At 40.1% G+C, this 26,476-nt stretch overlaps 2 protein-coding genes across 2 annotated transcripts; both read left to right on the top strand.

Annotated features, from left to right (window-relative positions):
* The first annotated feature begins 12,120 nt into the window (after positions 1 to 12,120).
* LOC145501631 (uncharacterized) lies at positions 12,121 to 16,875 on the top strand. Its single transcript, XM_081481061.1, has 2 exons — positions 12,121 to 12,174; positions 14,470 to 16,875. Exon 2 carries the CDS (start codon positions 14,497 to 14,499, stop codon positions 16,873 to 16,875), a length of 2,379 nt encoding a protein of 792 aa, XP_081337187.1. The 5' UTR covers positions 12,121 to 12,174; positions 14,470 to 14,496.
* A 945-nt stretch (positions 16,876 to 17,820) lies between these two features.
* On the top strand, positions 17,821 to 20,642 carry LOC145500305 (uncharacterized). The gene is made up of 2 exons (XM_081479796.1): positions 17,821 to 18,984; positions 19,874 to 20,642. The coding sequence occupies exon 2, from the start codon at positions 19,881 to 19,883 to the stop codon at positions 20,595 to 20,597; it is 717 nt and encodes a 238-aa protein (XP_081335922.1). The 5' UTR covers positions 17,821 to 18,984; positions 19,874 to 19,880; the 3' UTR covers positions 20,598 to 20,642.
* The last annotated feature ends 5,834 nt before the right edge of the window (positions 20,643 to 26,476 follow it).

A 26,476-nucleotide genomic window follows, 5' to 3' on the forward strand; every position in this document is an offset into this window, starting at 1 on the left:
GACAAATTATTTCCTTAACTCTGTTGCCGCTGGTCCAGGTAGCACTGCTTTTAATATTAAGGAGGGTTCGCCATAAACATAAAGGTCGACACACACGAGGGGACTTAGTTCATGCGAAATAGTCCCTGCAACAAGTCGCGGGAACAAGTCCCATCGTATGACTCACGGTTCCTCAAAACGCTTTGTGTGAACTGTCCGTGGGACAAGTCCCTGCGACCAGTCCCTTGGTGTAAACTCTTCAGGGGACTAATTGCAGGCCGATAGTCGCAGGGACTAGCCCCTCGTGTGTGCCGACCTTAAAAGTTTTCTATCCCGTGTGCTGCCACTATCTATGGCTCTATCCCGCCATTCCTACCCACTCAGAATGTTTACCCCGATTCCGCCAGCCTGCTCGTAACGACCGCAACGCGCAATTTTTTTCATTTTTCATCCTACTCACGCCGACAATTTTAAAACTATCCCGCATCCCGCGGATCAAAATGAGTAATCCCACTCCTGCCAAATTATTTTTTTATAACCGAAATATTGGGCATTAAATTTACCCTTTTCAGCCGTCCGGTCAGCCTATCAATTGGTTTTATGCTTTATTTTACACTGCTGATCCTGATCGAAACCAAGATAGGGCTTCACTCCGCTGCTGTTTGCACAAGTGGTCCTTGCGTTATAGTTTCTTTTTTTCTACTGCATCCCGCCATTAAAATTTCTGTGATCTTGCATCCCGCCTCCATTTTTACTCTCATCCCGCATCCCCCCGATAAACGTAGCTTGGAAACCGATTTAAACATATGAATAGTTTTATTTTCTCTTTGCTTCTTTGCAGAGAACAAGATGTATTTCCCTTTATCTCTTTCACGGTTTTCCTTCTATATTTTAGATTTATTCAGCCAGTGCTGTTTCTTAACCTAAGGAATTTCTTAATGTTCACGTTTCCTTTCCTAGGAAAAAACAGGAATTTCCATCGGGCGAGTAACAAGCAAAAATATCAAAGCGTAATTATCGTGCGAAAGAAACATCTGGCTGCTGAAAAACTTTTCAAAGTATTATTACGTCTTTGTTTCTTCCTTTGTAGTCCTTTCATTAGTTTTGGTTAGATCTGAATAAAAGAAACCTGCGGTCTAACTAAATTAGAAGATCCCTTGCCGGCGGAACATCTCCAGGTTAGATTGTGCACAGAAACCATATCATTTCACAAGGTACTACATTTTAAGTTTTTCTTGTTAGTTTCTGCATCCTTTTCAGTTACAGCAATGATCGAAAGGGTGACCTTCGGTGAAAAAAAGTGATTCCTCATATTTTCTTTTTCCCGTAGTATCATAAATTTAAATTTTGTTTTCGTATAAAAGCAATTTTAATTGTCAAATGGTCTGGATAGTAGCAGACATGTTAAAATTTTGAGAAACAACACAACGTTTTTTTAAAACATGTTTCAACAGAATCTTCTGTCATCTTTAGTTTAAATTACAAAGTACAGAGTTGAATATATAGTGTACGCAAACTGCTAATGACTATAAGAACAAAAGGAAACATGACAATGTAAAATATTACAAAGAAAGATTTAAATTAACGTGATAAAGTTGTTGGGAAAGAGCTACACTAAATGGGAAAAACCTACACTAAATCATCAACTTTATCATGTTAATTAAAAACTTTTTGTAATAATTTACATTGTCATGTTTGAGTAAAACTTTAAATTTTCAGGGGGAAACGCAAAATAATGTTAAGGAGTGAAAAATCTAAAAATAGTCTTTCATTTTGGATGACGTCACTGACCCCCCCCCCCCCGCCCCAGAAACGTTTTTTTGCATAATTACGTACTATATGAACATCATTTGGTAGACGACATGAAAAATAACGTAACGTAACAAAAACGCTAATAAGAGAAGAGGTTCTAACCACCCCCCCCCAACCTCCTTGTATGAGTTTGCTTGCATGTCCGAGGGCTAAATAACTTATAAGAGATGCTGTATGGCATTTACAAGTCTTATTAGCTTCTTTTTTTATCTCTACGCAGTTGTCTCCAAGTGAGGACATGTTGCTTGTCCTGCTCTACTATACGTCACAAGTGACATTTGCATCCGTCACGCAGTGCGAAGACGCGATCCGCTCAATTCCAAATCGCGTCTTAGCAGGTCACGCGTTCTTTACCAAACAATCGCCAAACAATGAAGATTGCGTGATTTCATGCATAGCGCACGATCCTTCATGTGAAAGCACTAACTATTACAGAAAGACAAAGGTTTGTGAACTGAATGACAAGACTGCAGAATCTAGCCCAGAGGACTTGGTGGATTATGAATGGGCAATCTACATGACCAACAGCGTCCGACTCCTCCCTTGTAATGGCTTTGACTCTGAATGTGGAAGACAGACAGACATCTGTCAAATTAAACAGGGCGGAAACAGATGTGAAGGTATAATGAAACTACTAACTTAGAGTCGATTTTCAGTAGTTCGCATTTTCTTGGGTTTTGTATCATTACGCGTTCAGAGATTGGTTTTTAAAAAAAGCTCGTGCCACTTTGTCATCCAATCAAATGTTAAACTTAAAACCAATCGCGGGTCCATCGTTTGCATTTTCCCGCGCTTCGCGTCAGCTACATGTGTGGCTTCGGTTTTGATTGGTTCTCTGGGTCGTTTGCGTCCTTCGTGATTGGTCAGCGTGATTTCTTCGGTTTCGATTTACGACACTCAGTTAAAAACCACTTTTTACGTTTGCTTTTATAGCTATATATATTTGTAGCCTGCGAACAGGCTCCCAGTGATGACGTTTTACCTGTGTTTGTACAGTTTCTCTGAACTGTGAAATTTATTTTCTCGAGTTCCCATGGGAAATTGTTTTTGGTGTTATTTTAGGCAACTGTTGATATCTTTAGCCTTAAGAAATTGTAAAAGGACTGTAAAATACCTCGAAACATTCTGGTACCACGTTTTTGTCCGCTATCAACTAAAATTGCTCGATTTTCTATCGGATTTCGTCTTAATTGTTAAGCTATGTTAGTATTTGAGAAGAGTAATTATAAGTATTGCAAGCAATGTTGGGGTTTTGTAAGCCATTTCGCTATTGTAAGTAACGTTACTATTGTAGGTAATATTTTTATCGTAAGTTATCTTATTATTGCAAGGATTCTGTTAGGTAGTGTTGTAAATTATGTGTTTTAAAAATAAACATAAATAAACAAAGCTATAACAGCTGTGTATCTCTCTTCCGTGAAATCAAAGCTGAGAATGTCTGATCCAAAATGGTTGAATGTTTTAATTCAGTCAGTTAGACTATAACATAATCTTCTTTACTTAGACTTATTGCTACATTTATTGATATCTTTTAACACGAGCAAAGCGTTGTTCAATTGACCTACGTCAACAGCGAATGCCAATAGCAGAATGTTTTCAGTCGCATAGGGTCTACAATTCTTTGCGACGTAAATATACGAGTTGAATGATTTCTCACAATCGCAAAGTTTATTTAATTGTTTCTTATTATTTAGATGAACTATCTCTGAGCCTTTTCCCGTTATTTCTTCAGCTTGCTACAGGAGTCTGGGAATGGAAAATGGAAAGATTCCAGCCAGTGCTATCACAGCCTCGTCTTCTTATAATTCCGGACTCGGTCCTAATTTCGCTCGGCTCAACTCGCCATCTGCATGGACTATGGGTCACCATGAAGGTCCGCACTGGCTCCATGTTGATCTTGGTCGAGTCATGGCAGTAAAAATGATAGCTACTCAGGGAAGGCCGATTGTTAGTCACAGACAGTGGGTGACGTCTTACAAGATTTCGTCCAGTGTAGACGGGACTGACTGGCTTAAGTATATGGAGGACAATGCTGTGAAAGTAAGTTTGTAGATATTTAATGGTGGAACTCAGTTTATCATAGCCCAATAAATTCAACTTAAAACAAGTTGTCGCAATTTACTTTCCAACTCTCAAGAAAATAGTTGGCTTCGAAACTTAACCCTTTCATGACGTCACGCACTTAAAATATCCGCCATCTCGGATTTGAATAAGTCAGAAAACTCCTAAAAGCGATTCGAAAAAGCAGAAAAATATGAAAATATAATGAGATGTTTTTAGATAAAATCATTATAAAATCCAAACTCAAACTAAAACAGAAAATGAAGCTTAAAATTCAACAACTTTAGGTCAAACAATGGCGATCATTCAAAACATGGTTGCATGTGAACAAAACATTCCTTCATGACAAGTTATACCTTGAACTCTGTTTCGTTTTGGAAGGCTAAATAATGTTTATTCAGGTGTGGCCCGACACACGTCATGGTAACGAATTTCATATTAAACGTTTTCGAGATGGAAAATGTTGCTCATAAACTCAGTAGCACTCATTTACGTTAATGTTTCAGGTATTTCAAGGAAACACCGATAAAGAGACAGTTGTCTCGCATGTGTTTCCACAGCACATTCGGGCGCGCTTCATTAAAATCTGGCCACAGACCTGGAGCGATCGTGTAGCTATGAGGGTAGAGCTGTACGGCTGTTAGACTGAGTGAAGGAGGCTCAAGTTTGAATGGTAGACTGTCACATTAAATTGTATTAATACCATAGATAAAACAATCACAGCCTGCACTTTGAAGACACTTTTCACCGCGTCCAAGACGATGTGCACTTAAACATTTGGAATAAATAATATCTCAATGCACGCGACGTCCAGATGCTTGGGGCACATTTTGGGATGGTCACAACATGAATTTTTGTCTCGATTTCTACAATTTGTTCATTACAAATTGAAAACAGTTGCAATCGTAGGCTTAAAGATCATTTTACAAGGTAATGTTACAGATGTGTTTTAGGTGAAATCTTGAATAATCTCAAAAGATTTACTTTCCCTTCACCCTTAGCTCGGAAATAACAAAAATATAGAAAACAGAATGAGTTTATTTATCAGCATCTTGAGCACTGATGGATAACTAAATAAACAGTTTCATTACCTGTGTTACAAGTGGTGTGTTCTTATACAGTAATACTCTTCATGCGAATAATAACTTATTACAATCGAGACCAACTTAGGCCTAGGGCAAACGTCGAATCCAAGTCGCGTCGAATAAATTAGAAATAGGTGCGACAAAGAGTCGACTTAATTCCAGCGTGGTAACAAAAATCGAACCTGCGTCGATCCTATTTCACAAGTTGCACTTCATTAACAGACGGGAATAAGCACGTGTCCCGGTGCTATTCACTCGATACGGGGCTAGTTACTGCTAGGACTTGCTATCGGTGAAGTGCCGAATTGCAGTGCTCGTTGGCCCTTACTTTGGAAATTAATTGCGAAAAATAGAAAGAAAGGACTCGCATTACATACAGCTCTGAGAACAGTGTATCAGAGACGACAGCTATTGCCCCAAGTGGCATGCCGTACTTTTGTTGGCGAACAACAATGGAGCAGCGGTCTTGAGCAGCGGTCTTGATGTCAACAATGACTTTCCGACGAGCAAACTTTGGCAAAATTAAGTTCGACTCATCTAATATATAATAAGCATCTTATAAACTGAGCTTAGTCGGTCTGCATGGGAGAATCTTGACCTCGATCGGTCAAGATTCTCCCATAAAGACTTCCTGCTCGGTTAATATATATTAGAACCTGCTTAGAGCAGACACCCTGTATTAAGCGGACACTAGTGAGAGTCCCAAGGGTGACCGCTTGATGCAGGTTTCACTGTATACCAGTTTCAATCTTAGGAACCTTCCTCTGTTAAAACAGATACAGAATGAGATGAAATGTTTAGGTCTGAATTGGTCCGGCTTAATCCTATTTAGCGAGTTAGGGGACGTTACAGACTGCCCGCGCTCATTTCAGACTGATCTGTGAAGCATGGATGATGAAAATGTGTGACTTTGAGAAATAATTTGTGAGAAACAATTTCGGAGTGTCATTTTTTTTGAGCACATGACTTGATGTTGCTGTGACAATCGTGTTTAAAGGCTTGTTTTGACGAATTTGTTTTTGCGATAAGATTTTGGCTTTTACGAAGTTAAAATGATTTGGGTTAGACCTAACATAGTTCCTCTTTTGTATAAATGCATGAGGCACCCCCATGGGTAGATGAAAATCGAACGACCCACCCCTTACTAAGGGCTCAAAAACTGATGACCCACCCCTTCTCTCCCCCGGCGCCCCCCCCCCCCCCCCACCCTGCACATGCAACAAAGGATTATCCAGACTTCAAATGGCACCCTGCTTACCAGATAGTTTTAAAATGTACTAAAAACACGATGTTAATTGAATTTCGATTCGTTTCTGATTCCTGCACCAATACATCTCTCTTGAAAATGAGATTTAAAAATGACATGAAAAGCACCTTCTGCACTACAGAGCCTGAAAAAATCATTTATCTTTTTTTTTTTTTTTTTGCATTGTAGCAAAACTTGGAAACTACCGGATTTGTTTTAGCAACGAAGTGTAGCACATGAGAACCGTACTGTTAATCACCTGGCTTGCTAGATTTTTTTTACCTTTGCGGAAAGAAAGGGAAAATAGTGCAATGCTAGAGAAATTCGTATCTCATGTAAAATAGAAGAAAGAAATCGATCAAGCATTTCCTATGTTTTTATTCAGTAACCTTTGTATCTCCCCTTTCCGCCTCCCCTTTCTACTTACACTATCTGCGTGGTCTTAGTTCACAGTAGGATTTAAGTTGATATAATGACATTTTTTTAACCTTTGCCATATTGGGAGCCACACGTATCTTGCTGATCTAGATTCCTCTCTATTGTGAGCCTTTTTTTTTCTCTTCTCTTCTTTGCCATTTGTGTACATATCTATTACTTACTCTCGGATACAAAAACATGTACTGTAAATAAAGCATTTTAAGTACCGTTAGTATTGTATTCTATTTGGTGCAATTGACTTAAGCATCGTAAGTATTAAAAGTGTAAGTGTTGTATTGTTTGTAAGTTAATGCTTATTTTTTTCAAAACAAGCGTTATATTGCAAGGAGTGTAATTAACGTAAGTATTGTAAGAACGGTTTGCATTTGAAAGTAATGTGAGTATTGTAAGTATTGTTAGTATCGTAATTGCGGGTGACAAGATCTATTAACATAACTCATGAAATCAAAAAAATAAATAAATAAATAAACAAATAAAAAAAATAAAATTCTAACAAAGCAAGGCCATCCTTTTGTTTCCTTTTTTGCTCTGAATGCAATCAAAACAGTTCCCAGACTGGTTCTTATTAGATCAACAGTATATAAAAAATGTTTTCTGGCTAAAAAGGAACAAACTTAACTGAGCTTTAAGCTGCCGTGCTTTCCTCTTCGGGCGACTAAAGGTATACAATGTAGCAAAGGTAGACACGTGCAAAGAAAATTTAAAAATTAAATAGCCGGCGTAAATAAAAAAGTTCATGTTTATCAATAATGCATAGTTTTAACTTATGTTCCATGCAGTCTTCACTTGGTTTTCATATATGTTTAATCCACACGAGAAAATCTCTTCCAAATCGGAAAGGGTAGAAATACTCGATTGACAACCTAAGGACGCGACATCGTACTAAAAATCCAGCTGAAGGTAAGCAAAGCAAACTTTCTACTTGTTTATTTGTTACTTTTGGTTTCAGTTATTTGCGTTCCCTGATCGAAGGCATCCTTATAATGGTCCAGCCACGTAATACGAGATTTTGAGTTCGCTTTTTGAGTGATGATAAGATGCTTCTCCATTAAGACATTGCTAGCTAGCTTAAGGGTCATCTTTATGAAAGAAACAGAGTTCCTTATTAATTTGAATTAGATAAAGCTTAGTAATCATTTCTCAGGACTTGTTTATGTGGCAGATATTGCAAGTGAAAGTTATCGTGTCCTGCGCATAAAAATGCGTAAAGCGCTTACTTTTCAGAAATTTTATTTCCTGTAATTTTAAGCTAGATGCCCAACGAAACCATCGCGTTTCCCCGCTTATCCGTTGAAGAGACAAGAGTATCCCTCTATTTCTAAAAGTAATCCTAAGTTTTCGTAACTTTAAAGCAGCGATCTTTGGTTTGTTACGTAATGGAGTGAGAGCGATCTTTTAGATTGGGTAAAGCATAAGCATCTTCTATCTAGAATCTCTGTAGATGATGAAAACCGATTTAGACGTTCCTTTTGGTGTCTAGTTATTGATCAAGAGTTACGTAAAATGTTGATTTTTGTAAAGGTTTTCGCTTCTGGAAAGCGGTAATGCGTGATTTGTTACGTAATATACGAAGTTTTCATATCTGAAAAGCGGCAATGTTTAGTTTAATTTGTTACTTAAAATAACCAAATTAAGACGAACTAGACGTTTAGTCCCTACACTGAATGGAAGGTATATATTTACAAACGACTATTCAGAGTAAAAGCGACTGAGACAATTTGCAGCAGCCTACCATGAGCCAAGAATTGTGACAAAAAAGGTTTTTTTAAAGAATTTCCAATATACTGATTTGGCAATGCCAGTGTTGTTTGTGATTCTCAGTCACCCTCTGGTGCAAGTCACTCTGGCCTCTGTCATGCAGTGCAAAGACGTAACCCGCTCCATTCCAGATCGTGTTTTAGCAGGTCACGTGTTTCTTACCAAACCAGCTCCAGGTATTGCGAGTTGCGTGATGCTGTGCGACGAGCATCGTCCCTTGTGTGAAAGCATAAACTATTACCAGAATGGACAATCTACGTGACCAACGGGATGCGACTCTTCTCTTGTAATGACTCAGACTTCCAATGTGGAGGACAGACAGACATCTGTCAAATTAAGCCGAGCGGCAACAAGTGCAAAGGTATAGCTAGTATATTTTATAGAGTAAACCAGTTATCAAATTTAAGATTCGTTTCTTTGGGATGATCATGACCAGGATCATTGATCTAAGATCTGTCGGATCATGGTGAAGAGAAGAGTGGTTTCATCGGTTCCTTTTAAAGCGCAATGATATTGGTGGATCATTGATCGGGATAATACCAAAGAAACATCCTACGATCTGCATATAAATGACAACAACAGTGCGACCATCCTCGAAGAACCAGAGGCAGCTAGTCGAAATGACGCGTTATTTTCGGTCGAAAGTTTACATCCGAACGGGAGAGCCTTACTTACTCTTTCCATATCAGTTCCAGCGAGCGAAAATAATTTTTTGGCCAATAAGCGGGAAGAAATTCAAGCACCCCTGGAACTGGTTCTGTAAGAGTAAGTGCCGGGGCTCTCCGGCTCTTGATGTAAACTTTCGACCGAAAATATCGCGTCGGTCCCCTAAGTTGCAGTAGAACGTGAATTAACTAACCAATCTATGCAAATCAGCAATCTATCCAATGACAATCTATCAATCTATTTGTCCATCAGTCCCTTCAGCGTCTACAACTTCGGGCTAAAGGCAGGCGTTCTTCTTTGCCACTGAGTAATTTGACAGGTTTCCAGATGTCATTCCTAACAAATCTTCAGTCTTGAAACCTGCCAAATTCTCACGTACCAGACGGCTTACACTGAGTTGATTGAATAAGTTAGATCTTAGTTTAAGAAAGGTTTGAAAGAATAAAAGAACCAAATTCACTATAAGAAGACTGACAAGAAAGCTTGACGTTTTTTAATTAGATTGCGCCGAGCCTTTGGGTATGGAAAATGGAAAGATTCCAGATTCTGCCCTAACTGCCTCGTCTTTCACGCGTAATGGCCTTGATCCCCGATACGCCCGCTTACACTCAGCTACTTCGTGGTCTGCAGGCATCAATAATCGTAGCCAGTGGCTTCAAGTTGACCTTGGAATGGAGACAGCAATCAAGAAAATAGCTACTCAGTCAAAACATGATTCCTTGCATAGGGTGACAACTTATGAAATTTTATCTCGTGTTGATGGAGGAGAATGGGAGCCATACATGGAGAACAACGCCGTGAAAGTGAGTCCTAAATTTATGAAGGACTCGTGGTACATATTAACCTAGTAAATGACCTAAATCCCGGTCATGATAAGTTTAGCCACTTCATCTACTGGTCTACCGAAGATTTTGTCTCTTCCATCTATCTGAATCTAACTTCGCCATGTTGTCCTTTTCAGCTTAAGTATTTCCAAAATTGGCCACTTTATATTGTCATTTTCATTTGGTTTCATTTTCCATCGCTGGAAATTAATGGCACAAAGGTTTTTTTCCAGTCCGTATGCCTCATAGTAACGATTCCAACAAAGAATCTAAAACCGACACAAAATACCCGTGGGAGTCACTTGTTTTCGACTTAAGGTCCTATGGACACACAAAAAATAGTGACAGAGATTTTTGCATTCCGTGTGCCTCATACTAGCAATTCCAACAAAGAATCTAAAATGATCGCAAAATACCCATGGGAGTCAATTGTTTTCGACTTAAGGCCCTTGACGGTGAAGTTTTTGTCAGAAAACTTTAAGTAATATGAAGTTGTGTCCATGCTTAGGCCTACCTCCTCTGCGCTTAAAAATCTACGGACAAACAAAGTAGTTAAATTACATGTTGGTCTAACCTTCGGCTGTTTTCGAAGAATGGGGGAAGGAGAAAATTCCCCCTCCCTCCCGTTCAGAAAGAGAACAGACCAGCTGATGGCAGGTTCTTGTTGGTCCTACCAGTATGCAAGATGCTTATTGCATATGAACCCGGTATGAACCCAGTAAATGGCTTAGCTCTCTGCAGCTCAGAGATAGCAGCTGCCGACAGATATCTGGAAGTTCACGGAGTCGAATCCAATTGCAATCAGTTCTTCGACTCCCGCTTACAACAAGCTGGGAACATTTCATCTTCGACAGATATATTTTTTTGATTAGTACTGTAAGTTATTAATTAATGGTACGTATATATTTCAGGTATTTCGAGGAAACTTTGATAAAAATACAGTTGTTTCCCACGTGTTTCAGCAGCACATCAAGGCTCGTTTTGTGCGAATCTTGCCACAGACCTGGAATGTTCAAATCGCTATGAGGGTAGAGCTGTACGGCTGTTCACATGACTGAAAGCTTTTAATCGAACTTTTAAGTTAGATTGATACTGTTAACTATTAATTACTCTTAAAGTGCACGTGTGATAAGTTTAGACAAAAATTTGGAGAAAGTAGAGTAGATTAGGAAATATGTGTACTTCTAGATTCTTTTAATGGCTTTTATTGATTTTCAAAACAAGCACTTCAATCTGTATTAATAATAAAAGTGACTATTAACTACAGACTGCGGTGAGTTTTAAGTCTTTACGTCTTTCTCGAAATTAACATCGTAATCGTGCTCAACTGATCGCAGTCCAATGATCGGACATATTTCAAGGAGGGTTACACTGTATCAAAGTGAGGGTACTCACCAGATTGTCATGTTATTTTCGTCACCTGTTGTAGGTTGTTTGCTTAAAAAGGCTTATAAAAGGGGGGTCACAGGCATCCCAGACCCCCCTAGCTACGCCCCTGAAATCTATAGGTGCCTAATATAATGGTACTGTAAAAATGTCCGAAAGTGAATCGAACTTATACGAAAAAAAAAGTACCAGTCGTTAAGGCGGTGTTTAAAATAAAGCTATGCCCAGTATTGACAAAACGCGAAATGGGTAAATATTAGTTTTTCTTAGTTGACAGAAAATTTAACTTCCCTATTACGTAAATTATACAATGGTGACAATCAAAGTGTCGGGAGACACTTGAAATAGATGCATAAAGTAAAAGTACGGAAAGTTTCAAGTTGGAGAATAAAGAAGCCCTCGATAAGAAACTAACGTACATCTAATTTCTATTGTGTGACAATGTCAAAATCGGGAACTTCAAATAATATCTTAAATCGATCAAGGGCATCGGATCTTTTCACGCAAAGCAACGAAACTAAACCAAAACCACAAAATTATTGACCTGGGTAAGTTTTATCACCATTCTACTGTTTTCAACGAAGTCGATCTCATCCAGTGCATGATTGTTCCTCAGTGGTAAGCGAAATAAACTTGCAAACTTTCTTAATAGTTGAGAAGTAAAAATTCTAAAATCACGGAACTTACAATCAGCCAAAAGATCTACGCTACAGTTGTTTTTGAGGTCAGTTGCTACGCACGCCAAAAACAATAAACAGAGAGAACTTAATATGACGTCAATCGATGCAAACACACTTCACTCGTAGAGAGTAAATTTACTGACTATTAAAAAGGATTAAATAAAGGGTTGACACATTAAGTTACCTTCAATGGAATCTTACCGCGAGAAGCCGTAGCGGCAAAGCTAGACACTTTCAAGGTGAGTCAACTTTGAAGCTTATTTAAAAGCTGTCATAAATCAGCACTAGTTAAGAAATAATAAATAGTTCCGTGTTTCTAATGAGGCATGGAAATGCGTGTGAAGTTTGCGAGAAACAGAAGTGCTGTGAAGAAACGAGCTGCCGAGCGTTACGACTTCTCTCAAACGTTGATCACAAGGCTCGATACAAGCACATAAGAGTGACATATATTGCAAGCATGTCGTTTAGACTACGCGGTCAGAAATAAAAGCACAAGAAAAAACGTTTTAGTTCTTTTTATGCTCATGTCTATAAGCGCTTTGCAGTGTAAGAACAACGAGAACTAATCCTGAGGCAATTTTGCTGTGATCTTTCATTCTTCGATGATGTCAAACTTAACGAATGTCTTTTGGAGGATGTCTGTTTTTCTTTCAAGATTGTCACTTTTTGATCAGAATTCACATTTACCATTGGAGAACTATTTAGATGCAATATATATATTAGGCTGGATACAAATATTAACAGAAGTCACTTAAAAAATTACCATCGTCGCCGTTAAGTTTCGAAGAGTTTATAAAAGGAATGTTTCATTTTAAGTAATTAATTTATGTTACATATATGAACATTTAAACTACGTTCAAAGCCTTGTTGAATGCAAAGATAAAATAAAATAAAATAAAATAAAATAACCCCTTAGTCAGGTTAGAATATAAGTGTTTATATTACTTGCTTCAGTTGTTTAACTTTCGTTAAAGGATTCTTTAGTTTTCGCATCAGTTAAAACCATCGATTAACGTTCTAAGTGCAAATTGCAAATTGGCTTTGTGTTTAACTGAATTGTGACATGACATGTCAAAATTTGAAGTAGCCTGTGTCGCTTTACTCACAGGGAAAAATTTTCGTCTGCAACGCAGACTAATTTATTTGAAGATGACGATGCAAATTGTCTTAACGTATATGAAACAAGATAAAATTTCGCAAACCATTTTCAGTGAAAAGCGTTTATCTAAACCAGCCTGTGCTTGTTAGTCATTAATTTTAAGATTAAGCGGCAAAGTTTAACTTCGGATAGCTTTGCGTCATAAGCGAATTTGAAAGTCGTGCTGTAAAACTACTTAAGTGTGGATTAGAGGAACCTGAAGGCAGTGACTCGACATATTTATATGTTGGACCGTTCCACCTAATGGAATAGAGGCTTAATTTTCGGTGTGTATTTCTGACATATAGTTTTACCTCTAAATTTAGCGATTTTTTCGAAAAGTATACCATTTTAAAACTACACTAGTTAATGTTCCCTGCTCTAATGCATGTACAGGGCTTTCAAAGGGCACCTTTGGTTGGCTTCGGTATTAGAGCCAAAAACCAAAACAAGAAATTTCCGTTTCTAACTAAAGAACAAAGCAAAACAAATGCAACCATTCATGGTTACGCAAAAGTAAAACCACTGATTATGATAGCTTAGTGAGTTTTCAAGTCTTGGTCCAGGCGATGTGTGTCATCGCAACACTCGACTGCGAATTCACTGCAGAGCTTCTGAGAGAGAAGCCGTGCGGAACGGTTTTTTTTAATAATATATAACCTTGGCATTAAATATTCTAAAATAGGTAAGCCCAGATAACAAGAATCTCAGACAAAAAATGAGCCCTTACAGAGATGATGCTATAGAATCTTAATCAGGAGCATGTACTACGTATTGCGAGATAATCAATCCTTAATTATAACCTACCTTTTGAAATGACTTTTCATTGGTCAAATTTTGTTTATGTGGCTCGATGGGAGCAGAAAGTGCCCCTTGAATGTAGAAGAACATGAAATATATGGTAAAATATAAATACAATATATCCAAACTGATGATTTGAAAAACTCAGATATATACTGAAATGCATTAAAAAAACAAAGATTTTGAAATGTTGCTAGGTTCCAAAGCGTTAAACACTCCGAATGCGTGGATAAAAGAGCTATTCAATCATGGTTATATCATAGGAACGTTAAGTCCCGTTAGAATTTTGATGAGAAAAAAATTTCCCCAATATTTATTGAAAAAAGTAAGAAGGTCGGTAGCCTTTCCTAAAAATATCAAATATAAAAACGAAAATCACTCAGGACTCTTAAGTATCTTTACCTCAAGTACCTCACGCAGATTAGAGTTTAAAACTGACAAAGTAGGAAACGCACCTTTGAAAAACATAGCTATGTAAACAGCCAATTGTCATATCCTTACCATTTCTCTTGCTCTCACATGCATGTGAATACTCAATCGGCTTGTGTACTTCAAAACTGTGCTTATCGGCTATCTATCATGTTATTTCCCAAAGAGCAATCATCAAACAAGCCCAAGAGCAATGACCCAAGAAACAAAATATTCACACAGACTTAACGTGAATCACCTGATCCAAGCAGCTTCCAATGTGCTTAATTTTCTCGAGCTGGTTGATGAGTTTCCTGGCTTGTACGCCGGTCCAATCCTAAGAAATGCTATCAGAAGGTACGAAGTCTTCTGGCTACCACTCGCAGCTAAGCAAGGAACAGAAAGCAAGCTTCTGGCAGCTCCCCTGGACATCGCCTGGGTTTGGTATGTGCATATGTTAACACCGCAGAAATATGAGCAAGACTGCATGAGTATTGTGTCTCAAGTCATTGACCACACGCCCATGAACAGATACCAACGACAGGAGGGAGTTCATAGAGCAAGATATTTATGGGAATCCAGTTATCCCGGAGAACCATTTGAAGTTAACTTGGCCCAAACAATGCCGTTTTTTATGCCATACAACTTGAAAATTTGCCATGACCTCGAAAAGGCATGTTACGACCAATCCAGGTTCTATTACCAAGTATCGTTGCCTCACTATGCAGACAGAAGATTTCTTGCCAAAGCCGTTGAGCGCTACCAACATCATCTGGAACTAAGAAGCAGAAATCCGCAGATCTCAATTGTTCCATGCTATGACGTGATTTTAATCTGGCACGTCCATCGACAACATCCACTAACTTACAAGCAAGTTACAACAGAGATGTTTGGAACAATGCTGCAAAGCGATGGCAACGAAGCAAATTACGGCCTGGCAACTACTTTGTACGATGGTGAAAAGTCAACTCGAGCCGTGTGGGAGGCAGCAGGTTTGCAGTTTGACAAGCCGGGGACCATGTTGAGAGGTGAACCTCCTCCACACAGACCTCCCAGACCTGATTGGCTCTATGCTCCACTTGCACGACTTGAATACGTTTTGAACATTCTGAAAATAGAGGTTTTAAATGCAGACGTAACCAAAACCTTTTATGTCCGACTGTTTGGTCCGAACGGCAACTTGATCATTTTACAAGGCATGAATGGAGGCTTTGGTATTGCCCTGATGAATCAGTGCGTCATCAACAATGAGAAGAAACACGCGATTACCGTAAGTCTTCACCAGAAAGCCTTCTTGGGAGAAAAGACCATAGGTTCCCGTCAAACAAGCCTGCTTTCTTACCTTGATTCGCTTTATGTCGCTGGGCCACCCCCTACACATCCCTGGAATATCGATATTCCCTTCAGCGGTTCACGGAACGTCGTGAGGCTGACAGTCACACTAAATCCTCCAGCTGTTCAAGGTTATAAATTCACGACCCGACAAGACTCGTTCTTCACGAAATATGACCACCCTTCATTGGTGCTTAGTTTCCCACAAGCGATGATGACTCCAAGTGACTTTGGAAAGCCTTTCTTACCCTGCGAAGCTGCCACGCATACGTTGCTTGACGTCAGGGAACGAGACGCATTCAAGTGCCGTATTGTCCATTCTACTGCGGCCGTGCTGTCAGCTGTAGAGATCGTTAGTCTACACAATGTTGCTGTAGCATCAGCCTACTCGCTCAAATCCACCATTCTTCCAGAAAAGGAATCAATTGAAGGCGAGGAACGATGCGTTACGCTGAACCAAATGAGGGGCGAGAGAGCCATGCTCATACGAGGTCGAAAGGACTGGGGTATCTGCATTGGCAAATGGCAGAAAGGTAGTTTTTGTAACCGATCCGCTGGCCAAGTAGAGATCAAGTTTTTTAGTCTTCATGGAACTAAAGGTTGGTGTGAAGTACGCAAATACAAAGAAGGACTCTACATGATATATATTGATTCAAGTAACCACCTGTTCATAGATTTGAAGAGGGGAATCTTTGTGGTATCTCCAGCTACTCAATACATCCCAGAAATGATTGCATTGGCTTACTCAGTGTCAATTCTCTACCTGCTCTGCAAACCTTACACCCCAACACCATCGAAAGAGTCCTCGCCATCATGTCACAAGATAGCCAAGAGGGACAAGACAACCCCAATGCTTCTTGCTGCAGGTTACAGCTGTAACTCGGTTCCAACCAATGTCTATTTAGGTCCCAAAGCTTGTGGTTCGTTGGCTGGAAGTGGTAGCTATGATCTCGATTCAGAACTTGGGTCTGATTGGACAAAACGACTTCAAACCAGGGGAGCACTTGGCACTGTTGAGGCTTCCCTGTGGTTTGAGTTAAACGGTTTTCTCAAGCCACCTACTCGAAGCTACTCTGAACGGTCCTCAGGAGGCTTCTGGGGAAGCAGTGGTGGAGGGTTTTCGGGACCCACTGGTGGCGGTGGTGGTGGCGGTGGTGGCGGTGGTGGCGGCGGTGGCGGCGGTGGCGGCGGTGGCGGCGGTGGCGGTGGTGGCGGTGGCGGCGGTGGTGGCTGTGGTGGCGGTGGTGGCGGCGGTTGTTGAGGTGATGTAAACTCGTTAGGCGGTTGAAGAAAACTTGATGGAGAGGTTCTTCTCTTGACTACCTGTTTGTAAAAGTTTAACAAATATAACATTATAACAAATATAATGACTTAACGTCCGTTCAGATAGATTAACTCAGGCGCTGAAGTAGCTTGATGGAGTAGCTTGATGAACTACCTAGTTGCAAGATTATAAATAACGATAAAATTATAGTAAATGAAACATGACTTAATCTACGTTGAGAATAGTCAAGTAACGCCTGTGTATAACAGTTCGGTTTTCCTGGTAATTTGGTACCATGTGATTATAGTTTGTCGATACCAAAGGAACATACTATACATATATGTAAATCCTTTAAAAACTGCAACTGAACCTGTACTCTCGACAAGGAGCATCTTTTACTAGACTTTTAAAAGTCGAAAAATTCTTGTACCTAAATAAGCAAAGGACCTCGGTTGTCGAACCTGTACGTAAAACACAGGAGGAACGCGCCTATTGCTTTGGATTCCAAAAGAAATAAATCGGTTGAATGAAAAGCATACGTACTGTGTGTCGCGTACAATCATTTCTTTTAAATGCCTTGACATGCTCGGACGTACAAGCTAACTCATACCCCCCGTGGTACAAGAGCGCGCGGAGGGGGGGGGGGTGGATGGAATCATCCCTTTGGATTTTCGTTCTGTTAAGGCAGAGCGAAGTAAATTTATATTGATTAGATAGCCCTGAGCCTTCTCTACAAGATGTACCATTTTTTTGGTTATGACGTCATTTGACCCACCAACTTGGATTTCACTATGTTCTTAAAAAGTCAATAAATAACGGAAATTAACAGAAAATCAAGCGACAAGGCTTATGAAATGTGCAAATTTATTAATTTCTGCGATTTGATGAAGAAAACTGGAAAAAACGACAGAATTATCTCAAAAAAGTGTATTTTTGGCCAGACCTACATGAAATCTGAAGGAAAAACGATCGAAATGTGGTTTCGTTACTGATGGAGACACCGCTAATTTGTTTGCTTTCTTTGCGGTTTAGTTCGCATTTGATCACAGGCAGCCCAATCTCTCTATCAGAATTCCTTGGACGTGACTCTTTCTTTATAAGCGGTGTTGTGTCACAAAAATTCGATTTATAAGGGTTTGTATGGGAACGCAACGGTTTTGCTTTAAAAGTCAATTATTCTTATTATTTCAAATCTACTAACCCTGCTGCTGTGTTGTATTCTTTGTTGTTTGCCAGCTAACAGCTCCTCAGGCCGATCTAATGCCGATCTAACGCCGATCTAATGTCGACAGCCAATGGCAATGGCTGTCGACAAATCGATACTGACTACCCCCGTCGGGCTTATTATAACTAGCCAACTAGGAATTGAGTCGGCTGGATTATTTTCAATAGATTTATTATCTTCGAGCGGCGGGCACTTCGGAAATCAGTGTCCGGCCTTGTCTTTCTTTTAGCAGAGTTGTGGAAAGCCACACAATGATAACTCGCCGAAATCGCGTTAGATATCGGCCTGAGGAGCTGGCAAACAAAAAACAGTGCGACACAGAAAAAGGGTAATTAGATTTTACTCACAAAATATAAGACTAATTGACTTATATTGAGCAAAACCGTTGCGTTCCCAAACAAACCCTTACAAATCGAATCTTTGTGACACAACACCGTTTATAAGAAAGGTAATCTGATAGGGACCTTCGGCTGCCTGTGATCTGATTGGTGGCTACATAATCGACATGTTAATATCAAACTGTCCACGGCTTTTTGAGTTTGCAACGATGCACATCCCTTCGTGACTATAATATTAATCATCTTCATTTCCATACTTATTGAGCTGAGATGACACGGCAATTTTAAGTTAACGATTGCGTAAATCAGACAATCGCGGCACCCAATCTGCAAGGCATTACCTAGAATAGATAACATAAAGTAATTAAAGCCTGGAATTTCCCAAGAACACTGAAACACTCGATGTAAAACCACTATTGTTGCATGTCGACTGTGTGGCGATATTAAAATCAGGAATTGCAAAGCATAAGGTCTCTGAACGATCGAGGACATCGGGGTGTTTGAAGGAAACAAAGTAAAAACACACTGAATTATTGACTTCAGGTGAGCTATGTCTAGAAATCTATTGTTTACAACGAAGGAAACCAAAGCCAGATACTTATATTTTATTTCGTGTAATACAACTTCTTTGATATTTAGAAGCTTTTACCATTTTTAATACAATACACTGCTCAGTGCAAGTGAATTATGTTGTTAACTTTAAATCGAGGTTCTTTGTCGTAGAACTACCATCGATTAGTCCGAAGCCCAAGGAACCTACTTCCAAAACCTTCGTTTGCCAAGCTATTGCTTATGTAAGTTAAATAATACGCTGTGGCTCTATGACCGGCAGCCGGTCAAGGTTCTAAGCGGAATAAATGACCGGCAGTGAGACAGTGTAAAGTAGAACAACTAACCGTGGTGCTATTTAGCCTAAAGTGCAAAAAAGTTTTGACTGACGGTCGTTTAGTCTGTTTAAAACCTTGACCGGCTGCCCGTCATCTAGACACTTCGTAAATAATAGTTCTAGAAATATTACAGACCCTTGCTTTTGCTGGACAACGCGAACAACGGAAAAAATCCTGTAAATCACATAACTTCTTAGTAACCTGATTCAAAGATAACAAAGAAACGAGCTGACCTGTACGTTTCGCTCTCTTGGCAAACAAATAGACTGGAAGTGATATTAGCCTAGAGTCCTTCAGACATTCAAATCTATGATGCAAGCATTGGGTTAAACGCTTCAAAGATGCATTCGAAGCAGATGCGAAAATCTTTGACGCCTCTTGTTCATCTTAGAGCTTTTAATTTTTCAAATCCAATTAGCCGTTACAAAGACATCTCCGTTGTTTATGCGATCTTTGCTTGCATGATTATAGGTGCCCTGAGATGGAAATGTTTGCGAATCATTTTCAGTTTTGTTTTGTTTGTTTGTTTTTTTTGCATGTTTTAGAAAAGGCATGGGCTGTTGCTGTGGAAAACTCGAAGAGAGAGTTAACGAAATGTTTGAGCCAAACCAGATAATTGCAAAAGAAATCTTCTGGGCCAACCTTGAGTATCAAAGATCTGTTGGCTGCTGTCAGATAAAAGGAAGCGGAGCCCTGGTTTTGACGTCAGATATGCTGTGGTTTAATTTACTTTGTCCAGATAAACAGATAGTAATGCCACTTCGGATGATTCTTGCAGTCCGAATTCGTCGAGGGCTGATTGTTGATTTCGTCAATCCAACCTCAGGGATTGAAGATCGGGTGATCTTTGAGTTAAGGAAACCTCAAATTTGGAAGTTGCTCATTGAGGCAACCAAGGGAAACTATTTTGGAGAACTGGAAAGACGAGTTAGTCAGAGATTTGCAGAAAGCCGGATAATCACAAAAGAAATATTTTGGGCCAATCTACAGTACCAAAAGTCTGCCGACCAACACCATCAAGTCCAAGGAAACGGAGCTCTAGTGTTGACTCCAGATATGCTGTGGTTCGCTTTACTTCTCCCGGATAAACAGATAGAAATGCCTCTTCAAAACATCCGTGACGTCAAAGTACATACCCAGCATAGAAGACCACCTTTGTTAGTGGTTAACTTCCTCGATGAAGATCAAGTGATTTTCACCTCAAAGGATCCTCAATCTTGGAAGAGAATGATCGACGAGACCATTCAAGGTGGACAAAATCGATTATGATTTTATCTCCGATTCACCTATATATGTATATGTTTACCGCCTCTTAGTTCGCTAAACTTCAGTTAATTTCGAGTTTGCATATTTTATGTCAAGCTTAACGAAATAATATATTGAGCTACATGTGCAACTCATTAATTTCAAAGACGCTTAGTGACAGAGATAGTTTATTAGTTTGGGGTTTATAAGTGAAAGGGGTTAAAGAGGCTGCGTGATAAACATGCCGAACAGCGTTCCTTGACTCTCGACATAGGATGGAAAGTCTCCAGCTTTAGAACGAGTTTGTTCTTATGGAAAGACCTAAACAAATAATCCTCGATCCAATCTGTGAGGGATGTGGGAGTCATGGTGCGAGTTTTGTTTTCATGACTGAAATTTCATGATATTCTGAATTTTCTCGATCTAACTCACGATCATCGATGCTACAGGACAAGAATCGGAACTGGAAAAGTTCTGCAATGCATGAAATATTTTGTTCACTGTCTTAGATCTATTTATTTGCCGAAGGGGAAAGAATGTCATTGATATCTCTTGGCCAGGATTACATTTATGTCACTTGGGATTAAGAGAACTTGTAGTTTTCATCCGTTTCGTGAGCTAATGTACACCCTATTATTCTGGCATGGTAAGAAATAGCAATTCTTTCGAATGGGATATTATGGAATAACCCATTTGTCACTTGTATTTTTCTGGGTATACACACTGGTCTAAAGTCTGCGCACCGGTATGCCGAGAAAATACAAGTGGCCCGTACCCGTGGAATCGAATATTCCATCGTATACCACTTGAAAGGGTTGCACAGTTAAGTAGTATGTATTGCTACTGATTTTATTTTTTCACTTCGGCAATGTGAAACTGCGTTATGAACTATAATATCAAACTTGATCTTTGAGAAAATAATAATGATTAACGACTAAAAAAACTGTTCTCAAAGTTCCACAGGCTTTTGTCAGATCCGAGGGAACGGAGGGCCAGATATTTTGGTTTACTTTAACTTGCCTAAGTAAACAGATAGAAATGCCTCTTCGGAGTATTCCTGCAGTCGAAGTTGGTCGCAATCTTCATTGGAAACTATATTCAGGGTTGATCGTTGATTTACTCGATCAAACCTCAGGAATTGAACATCAAGTGATGTTTGAGTCAAGAGAACCTGCGATGAAGCATTTTTCAGTGCCGTTTTTCCTTCTTCTTTCACTCACCGATTATGGGTACTTTGTAAAGCATTCGTGTAGGAACGGATAGGATACCCCGGCTGAGTGTCACGTGCCATAGAAGAAAACAAGTCAAAAATTTAAGTCGGGTGCAGCAGAACCTTAGCTGTTAAATAATCGTGGTTAATAGTGGCATTGGGATAACAATAAACAATTTCCAAAACTATTATGAATATTTTTTATTAAATCATATGACAAGATGCTCTGAACAGAAATTCGGTAAAAACTGACGAAGGAAAGTAGAGATTACAGTAGACTGTTTACCAAGGATTACAGGATATAGCTTTTTACTACTATTCTCTGTCTAGAAAATGTACTCGCGGGGTTAGTATGTGCGTCATATATATGCCAGGCATGATGAGTATTAGTGCCATCGTTAGACAAAGTTTTAGAGTAGACATATTTTTAGACAACGGACAAAATAAAAGAGCGTGTTTGTAATTCTGTAATGGTAATACTAAACGGCAGTGTTATGATTGGTTAATTGTTATTGTTAAACTCGACCACGGAAATGTCCTCCCGCGAGCTCGCTCATGCCTATGGAACCACTCATCTGGAAAGTATTAAAATCATTGCCTTGTTGGCTCTCTTAATCCCCACCACATCCACCTCCACAACCACCACCACCACCAAATACAGCTCCTCCTCCCCCTCCATCACCGCCACCACATCCTCCACCACCCCCACCAACACAACCTCCAGAGGCACCACAGACACTGCCACCTGTACTGATGCATCCGCCACCACTACATTCTCCAGATTCTCCACCCACACACGCACCCCCACGGCCACAGTTTTCATCTCCTTCGTCGCCTTCTTCCACGGATAAACCTCCTCCTGCATCCCCCGTACCACTAGTATCGTTTGGGATATCGAGGCCTCCATATCCCGGTCCAGCGTTACAATCGCGAGTCTCATCCTATTGAAGTCATACCATCCACCTCCCTCAGTGCTACCGTACTCTGCACACGCATCTTCTCCTAGCACGTGCTTGAGGTATACGTTAGTTGGCACGGTGCGACAGGAATATCCAGCTACCTGAAATATGGGTGAGACTATCGGTGATATTGCCGGTCCCACTTGGTCACGAGGGGACGATTCCATTGAGCGTTTAGGGAAATAAGGCATGCACAGAAGGTAAAGAACAGCGACTGACATTCCCAAGGCAAGCGCCTCCGGGATAGCTTGAGCACGAGGAGAAATGTCAATCTTGCTCTTCCTTAGGTCTAATCGTATCAAAGTATCGGAGTTCACTTTGATAACGTAGATTCCGAGTCTCGACGTTTTGACAACGCACCAGCCCGGTTTGCCAAAAAGTCTAAAAATCCTGATACCGACGAATGCCTGGCGTCCTCTGCTTCTGCTTTCTTGTGCAGAATGTTCATTCTGCCATTTTCCGATGCACACTGCCCAGTCCTTTTTCCCGCGAATAAGCATGGCTCTTTCGCTCTCTACTTGATTCAAAACGATCGACTTCTTTGCATCTTGGACAGCATCCCTTTCTGGCAATGAGCTTGGGTGGATCGTGTGAGCTGAAGCCACAAATTGGTCATAGAGACTGAAAATTTCAACGGCGGATATCACACCTACAGATGAGTGGACAATGCGATATCTGAATGCTTCTCTTTCTCTCCAGTCAAGCACTGACTGTGTAGCGGCACTGCAAGGTAACAACGGCTTTGCCAAATCACTCGGAGACAGCATGAGTTGCGGATGACAGAGATATTTTGATGGGTGATCTCGTTCGTGGAAGGTGCCAATTCTCGCTTTAAAACTGTATTTCTTGATAGCTGGAGGGTTTATGGTCATTTTCAACTGTGCAGCGTAACGACCCTTATCGTCATTAAAGGGAATTGTAACACATACAGTAGACACCTCCTTGACTCGAGTAGCATCCAGATACGGTAAAACACTAACAGTGGCTTGGGTGACGAATTTTTTTCGAAAAACCATCTTTCTTTGGTATATTCGAGCTGTGATCATGTGCAGTTTGTTATTGTCAACAGTAAAACGCTTAGCTTTCAGATTCCTCACAGCGCGGTTTCCTTTGAAAGAATGAGATAAAATTTCTTCTTTTCTAGGACCATCTATTTGGATGACAAACGTTTTCTTGTCCATGTTGAATGTTTCTACCTGGAGAATATCTAGTTTGCATTCAAAATGTGCAAGTGGCGCATACAGCCACATGGGAGTCGGTGGGCTTGGATCGGGCGGATCACCCCGATACATGGCCCCAGACTTGGAAAATTGTAGACCTGCCGCCTTCCACAGGGCTCGTATCTCCATCTCGGAGTCATTCAACTTGGACCCCGGACTTCGACTTGTTGGCGTATCATCATGATGAAGCAAACGTCCAAGAAAACGCGTGCCTGCTTGCTTGTAGCTCACCGGGTGCAGTTGATGGACATGCCAGATGAGATCAAAATCGTAGCATGGAACAACGAATACTTTAGGATTACGTTTCTTCAGGCGTACGTGGTGTTCATATCGGTCAACGGCTTCCTGCAGAAATTTCTCTAAAATGAGGTAACGACACTTGGTAAGAGAACTTTGTTTGACGGTAACAAGCCTCTTCCAAATCGTATTGGATCTTGGACTTCTTGTAAACTGTCAGCACATCCAACGACTGGTCCAGATCGATCTCAAAGGGCTCATCTGGGTATTCCCTTTCCCACAGGTACTTCGCTTTCTCGAGACCGCCTATTCTCTGCAAGGGATCTAAAGGCAAACGATCCACTATTTTAGATACACTGTTGATGCAATCCTGCTCGTAGTAATGCGGTGCCAACATATGCACATGCCATACCCAAGCAACATCTAGGGGAGCTGCAAGGAGCGTGCCTCTATAACCTTCTCTGGCAGCAAGCGGCAGCCAGTAAATCTCATACCGTCGAATGGCGTTCTTCAGAACGGGACCCTTGTACAAGTTTGGATGTTGGTCTACCAGTCTCAGAAATTCCAGCTCATTCTTGGCAGCTTGAACGAGATCTAGACCAAGGTTTTGGCAAAATGGATCTTGATACATACTCTATGTTTCTGTGCCGGATAGAGCGAGGTTTATGCCTGAAGTAAATATGAGAAAAATGCTGATGAAAAGAACAAAAATAACTTATTGCTGCTTTACAATCTCACACTGGACTGAAATTTTCTTTGTCATTCCAGGACTTCATTTGATTTGGCGCATTCCAAGTAAACTATTCGATTCTGTAGTAAACGATTTGGAAAGAAAACGAAAAACACCTTACGGCGTGACTCGGCTCCTTGTTTCCGGTGATCCGAGTTCAAGCCTATATTTACAATGACAGTTTCGTTGCGTGACATCGAAATTCTTGATATGTTTGAAAAATATTATTTCATGTAAATAACATGCTTTTTCGTCAGGAGCGCTACAGTATTTTTATCAGAGCAACACAATACACAGTTCTACAAGAACTATACTTGTCTTCCTGCTGTCTTTGATCATGACAGCTTGCAACACGTTCCCAAGATGCATGAGACCTTCGGCGGGGCGATGAAAGTCAACTCGAGCCCACATATTTTAAATTTTTGCACGAAATACCCAGTGAATATTTTATGAATTAACACAACGGTAAAGAAAACAGAAAGCAAACGGAATGTAGCGAGAATTGGATAAATACATAGCTGGTACCTGGTATAAACAGGTTTGGTAGCATAATTCGTCAAGAATTGGCTTCTGAATACTGAATAAACTAACCTTTTTTAAAAGTGCATAATTTCCATAAATGTTTCATCTCATTTCTTGTTCATTACAAAGGATCTTAAGTTTAACGTAGCATTACTGATCTTCAACTCGATGATAATGACCCAAGAATTACTGAAAGAGTCAAGAAATACGAATGTTCGTGACCTGCCTCCGATTGTGCGATAAATCTAGGGGAGGGGAGGTTAGCAACCATGTAAAAACCCTGTGGGCTGGGGTGTCATTAAACTTTCGCTTTAGAAACTGACTTTAAAACGACTTTGACTTCGCGAGAAAACAAAAATTTTAATTGCTGAGAAATAGCCAGGTCTATGTTCAGTCAAAAATACAGGACTCAATGAAAAGGATTTCGGACTAGTATGATAAGTGAAGACTAAGCGGGGAGGGGTGCGATGGTGGTAATTTAGTGGAGAGAAAACTGGGGAACAGAAAGTAACGGATATTTCACGAATACTAATGGCGGGAAATCACTGGTCCATTCATTCTTCAAAACCACGCTGTTTATTTAATACGGTAACCGATTTTAACTGCGAGACTGACCATGTCGTAGCTTAAAATCACTTTATAAAGCTGCTCCCCTGGGTAGCTTGGTATAGATCAAGTAATGTCCTCGGAATTTGCGATTTCAGGGCAGCTTTTGAGCGCCGGACGGGAACAAATGTTTGCAAACAACTGTTTGAAAAGAAAGCTCGAAGTCGCTGGGAGAAATGGCTTCTCGGCTACAGAAGACCACGACATGAGATTCCAAGATCACGATTGTAGTCTTAAGAGCGAGGTAGGCTCGTTTGATTTCGAAAATTTTGATATGTGAAAACTGTAGAAATGTTGTTTACCAGATATTTGATTGCGGCTGGTTGACCTTCAACTTCCAACGTCGGAGTCACGATCGACTGAATTTTGTAGTTTTTTCGTTCTGTTTCGAAGTTTATCTTTCATTTACTACCTAAACG

The sequence above is a fragment of the Orbicella franksi genome, chromosome 10 (genome assembly GCF_964199315.1).
Source record: "Orbicella franksi chromosome 10, jaOrbFran1.1, whole genome shotgun sequence".
Classification (NCBI taxonomy): domain Eukaryota; kingdom Metazoa; phylum Cnidaria; class Anthozoa; order Scleractinia; family Merulinidae; genus Orbicella; species Orbicella franksi.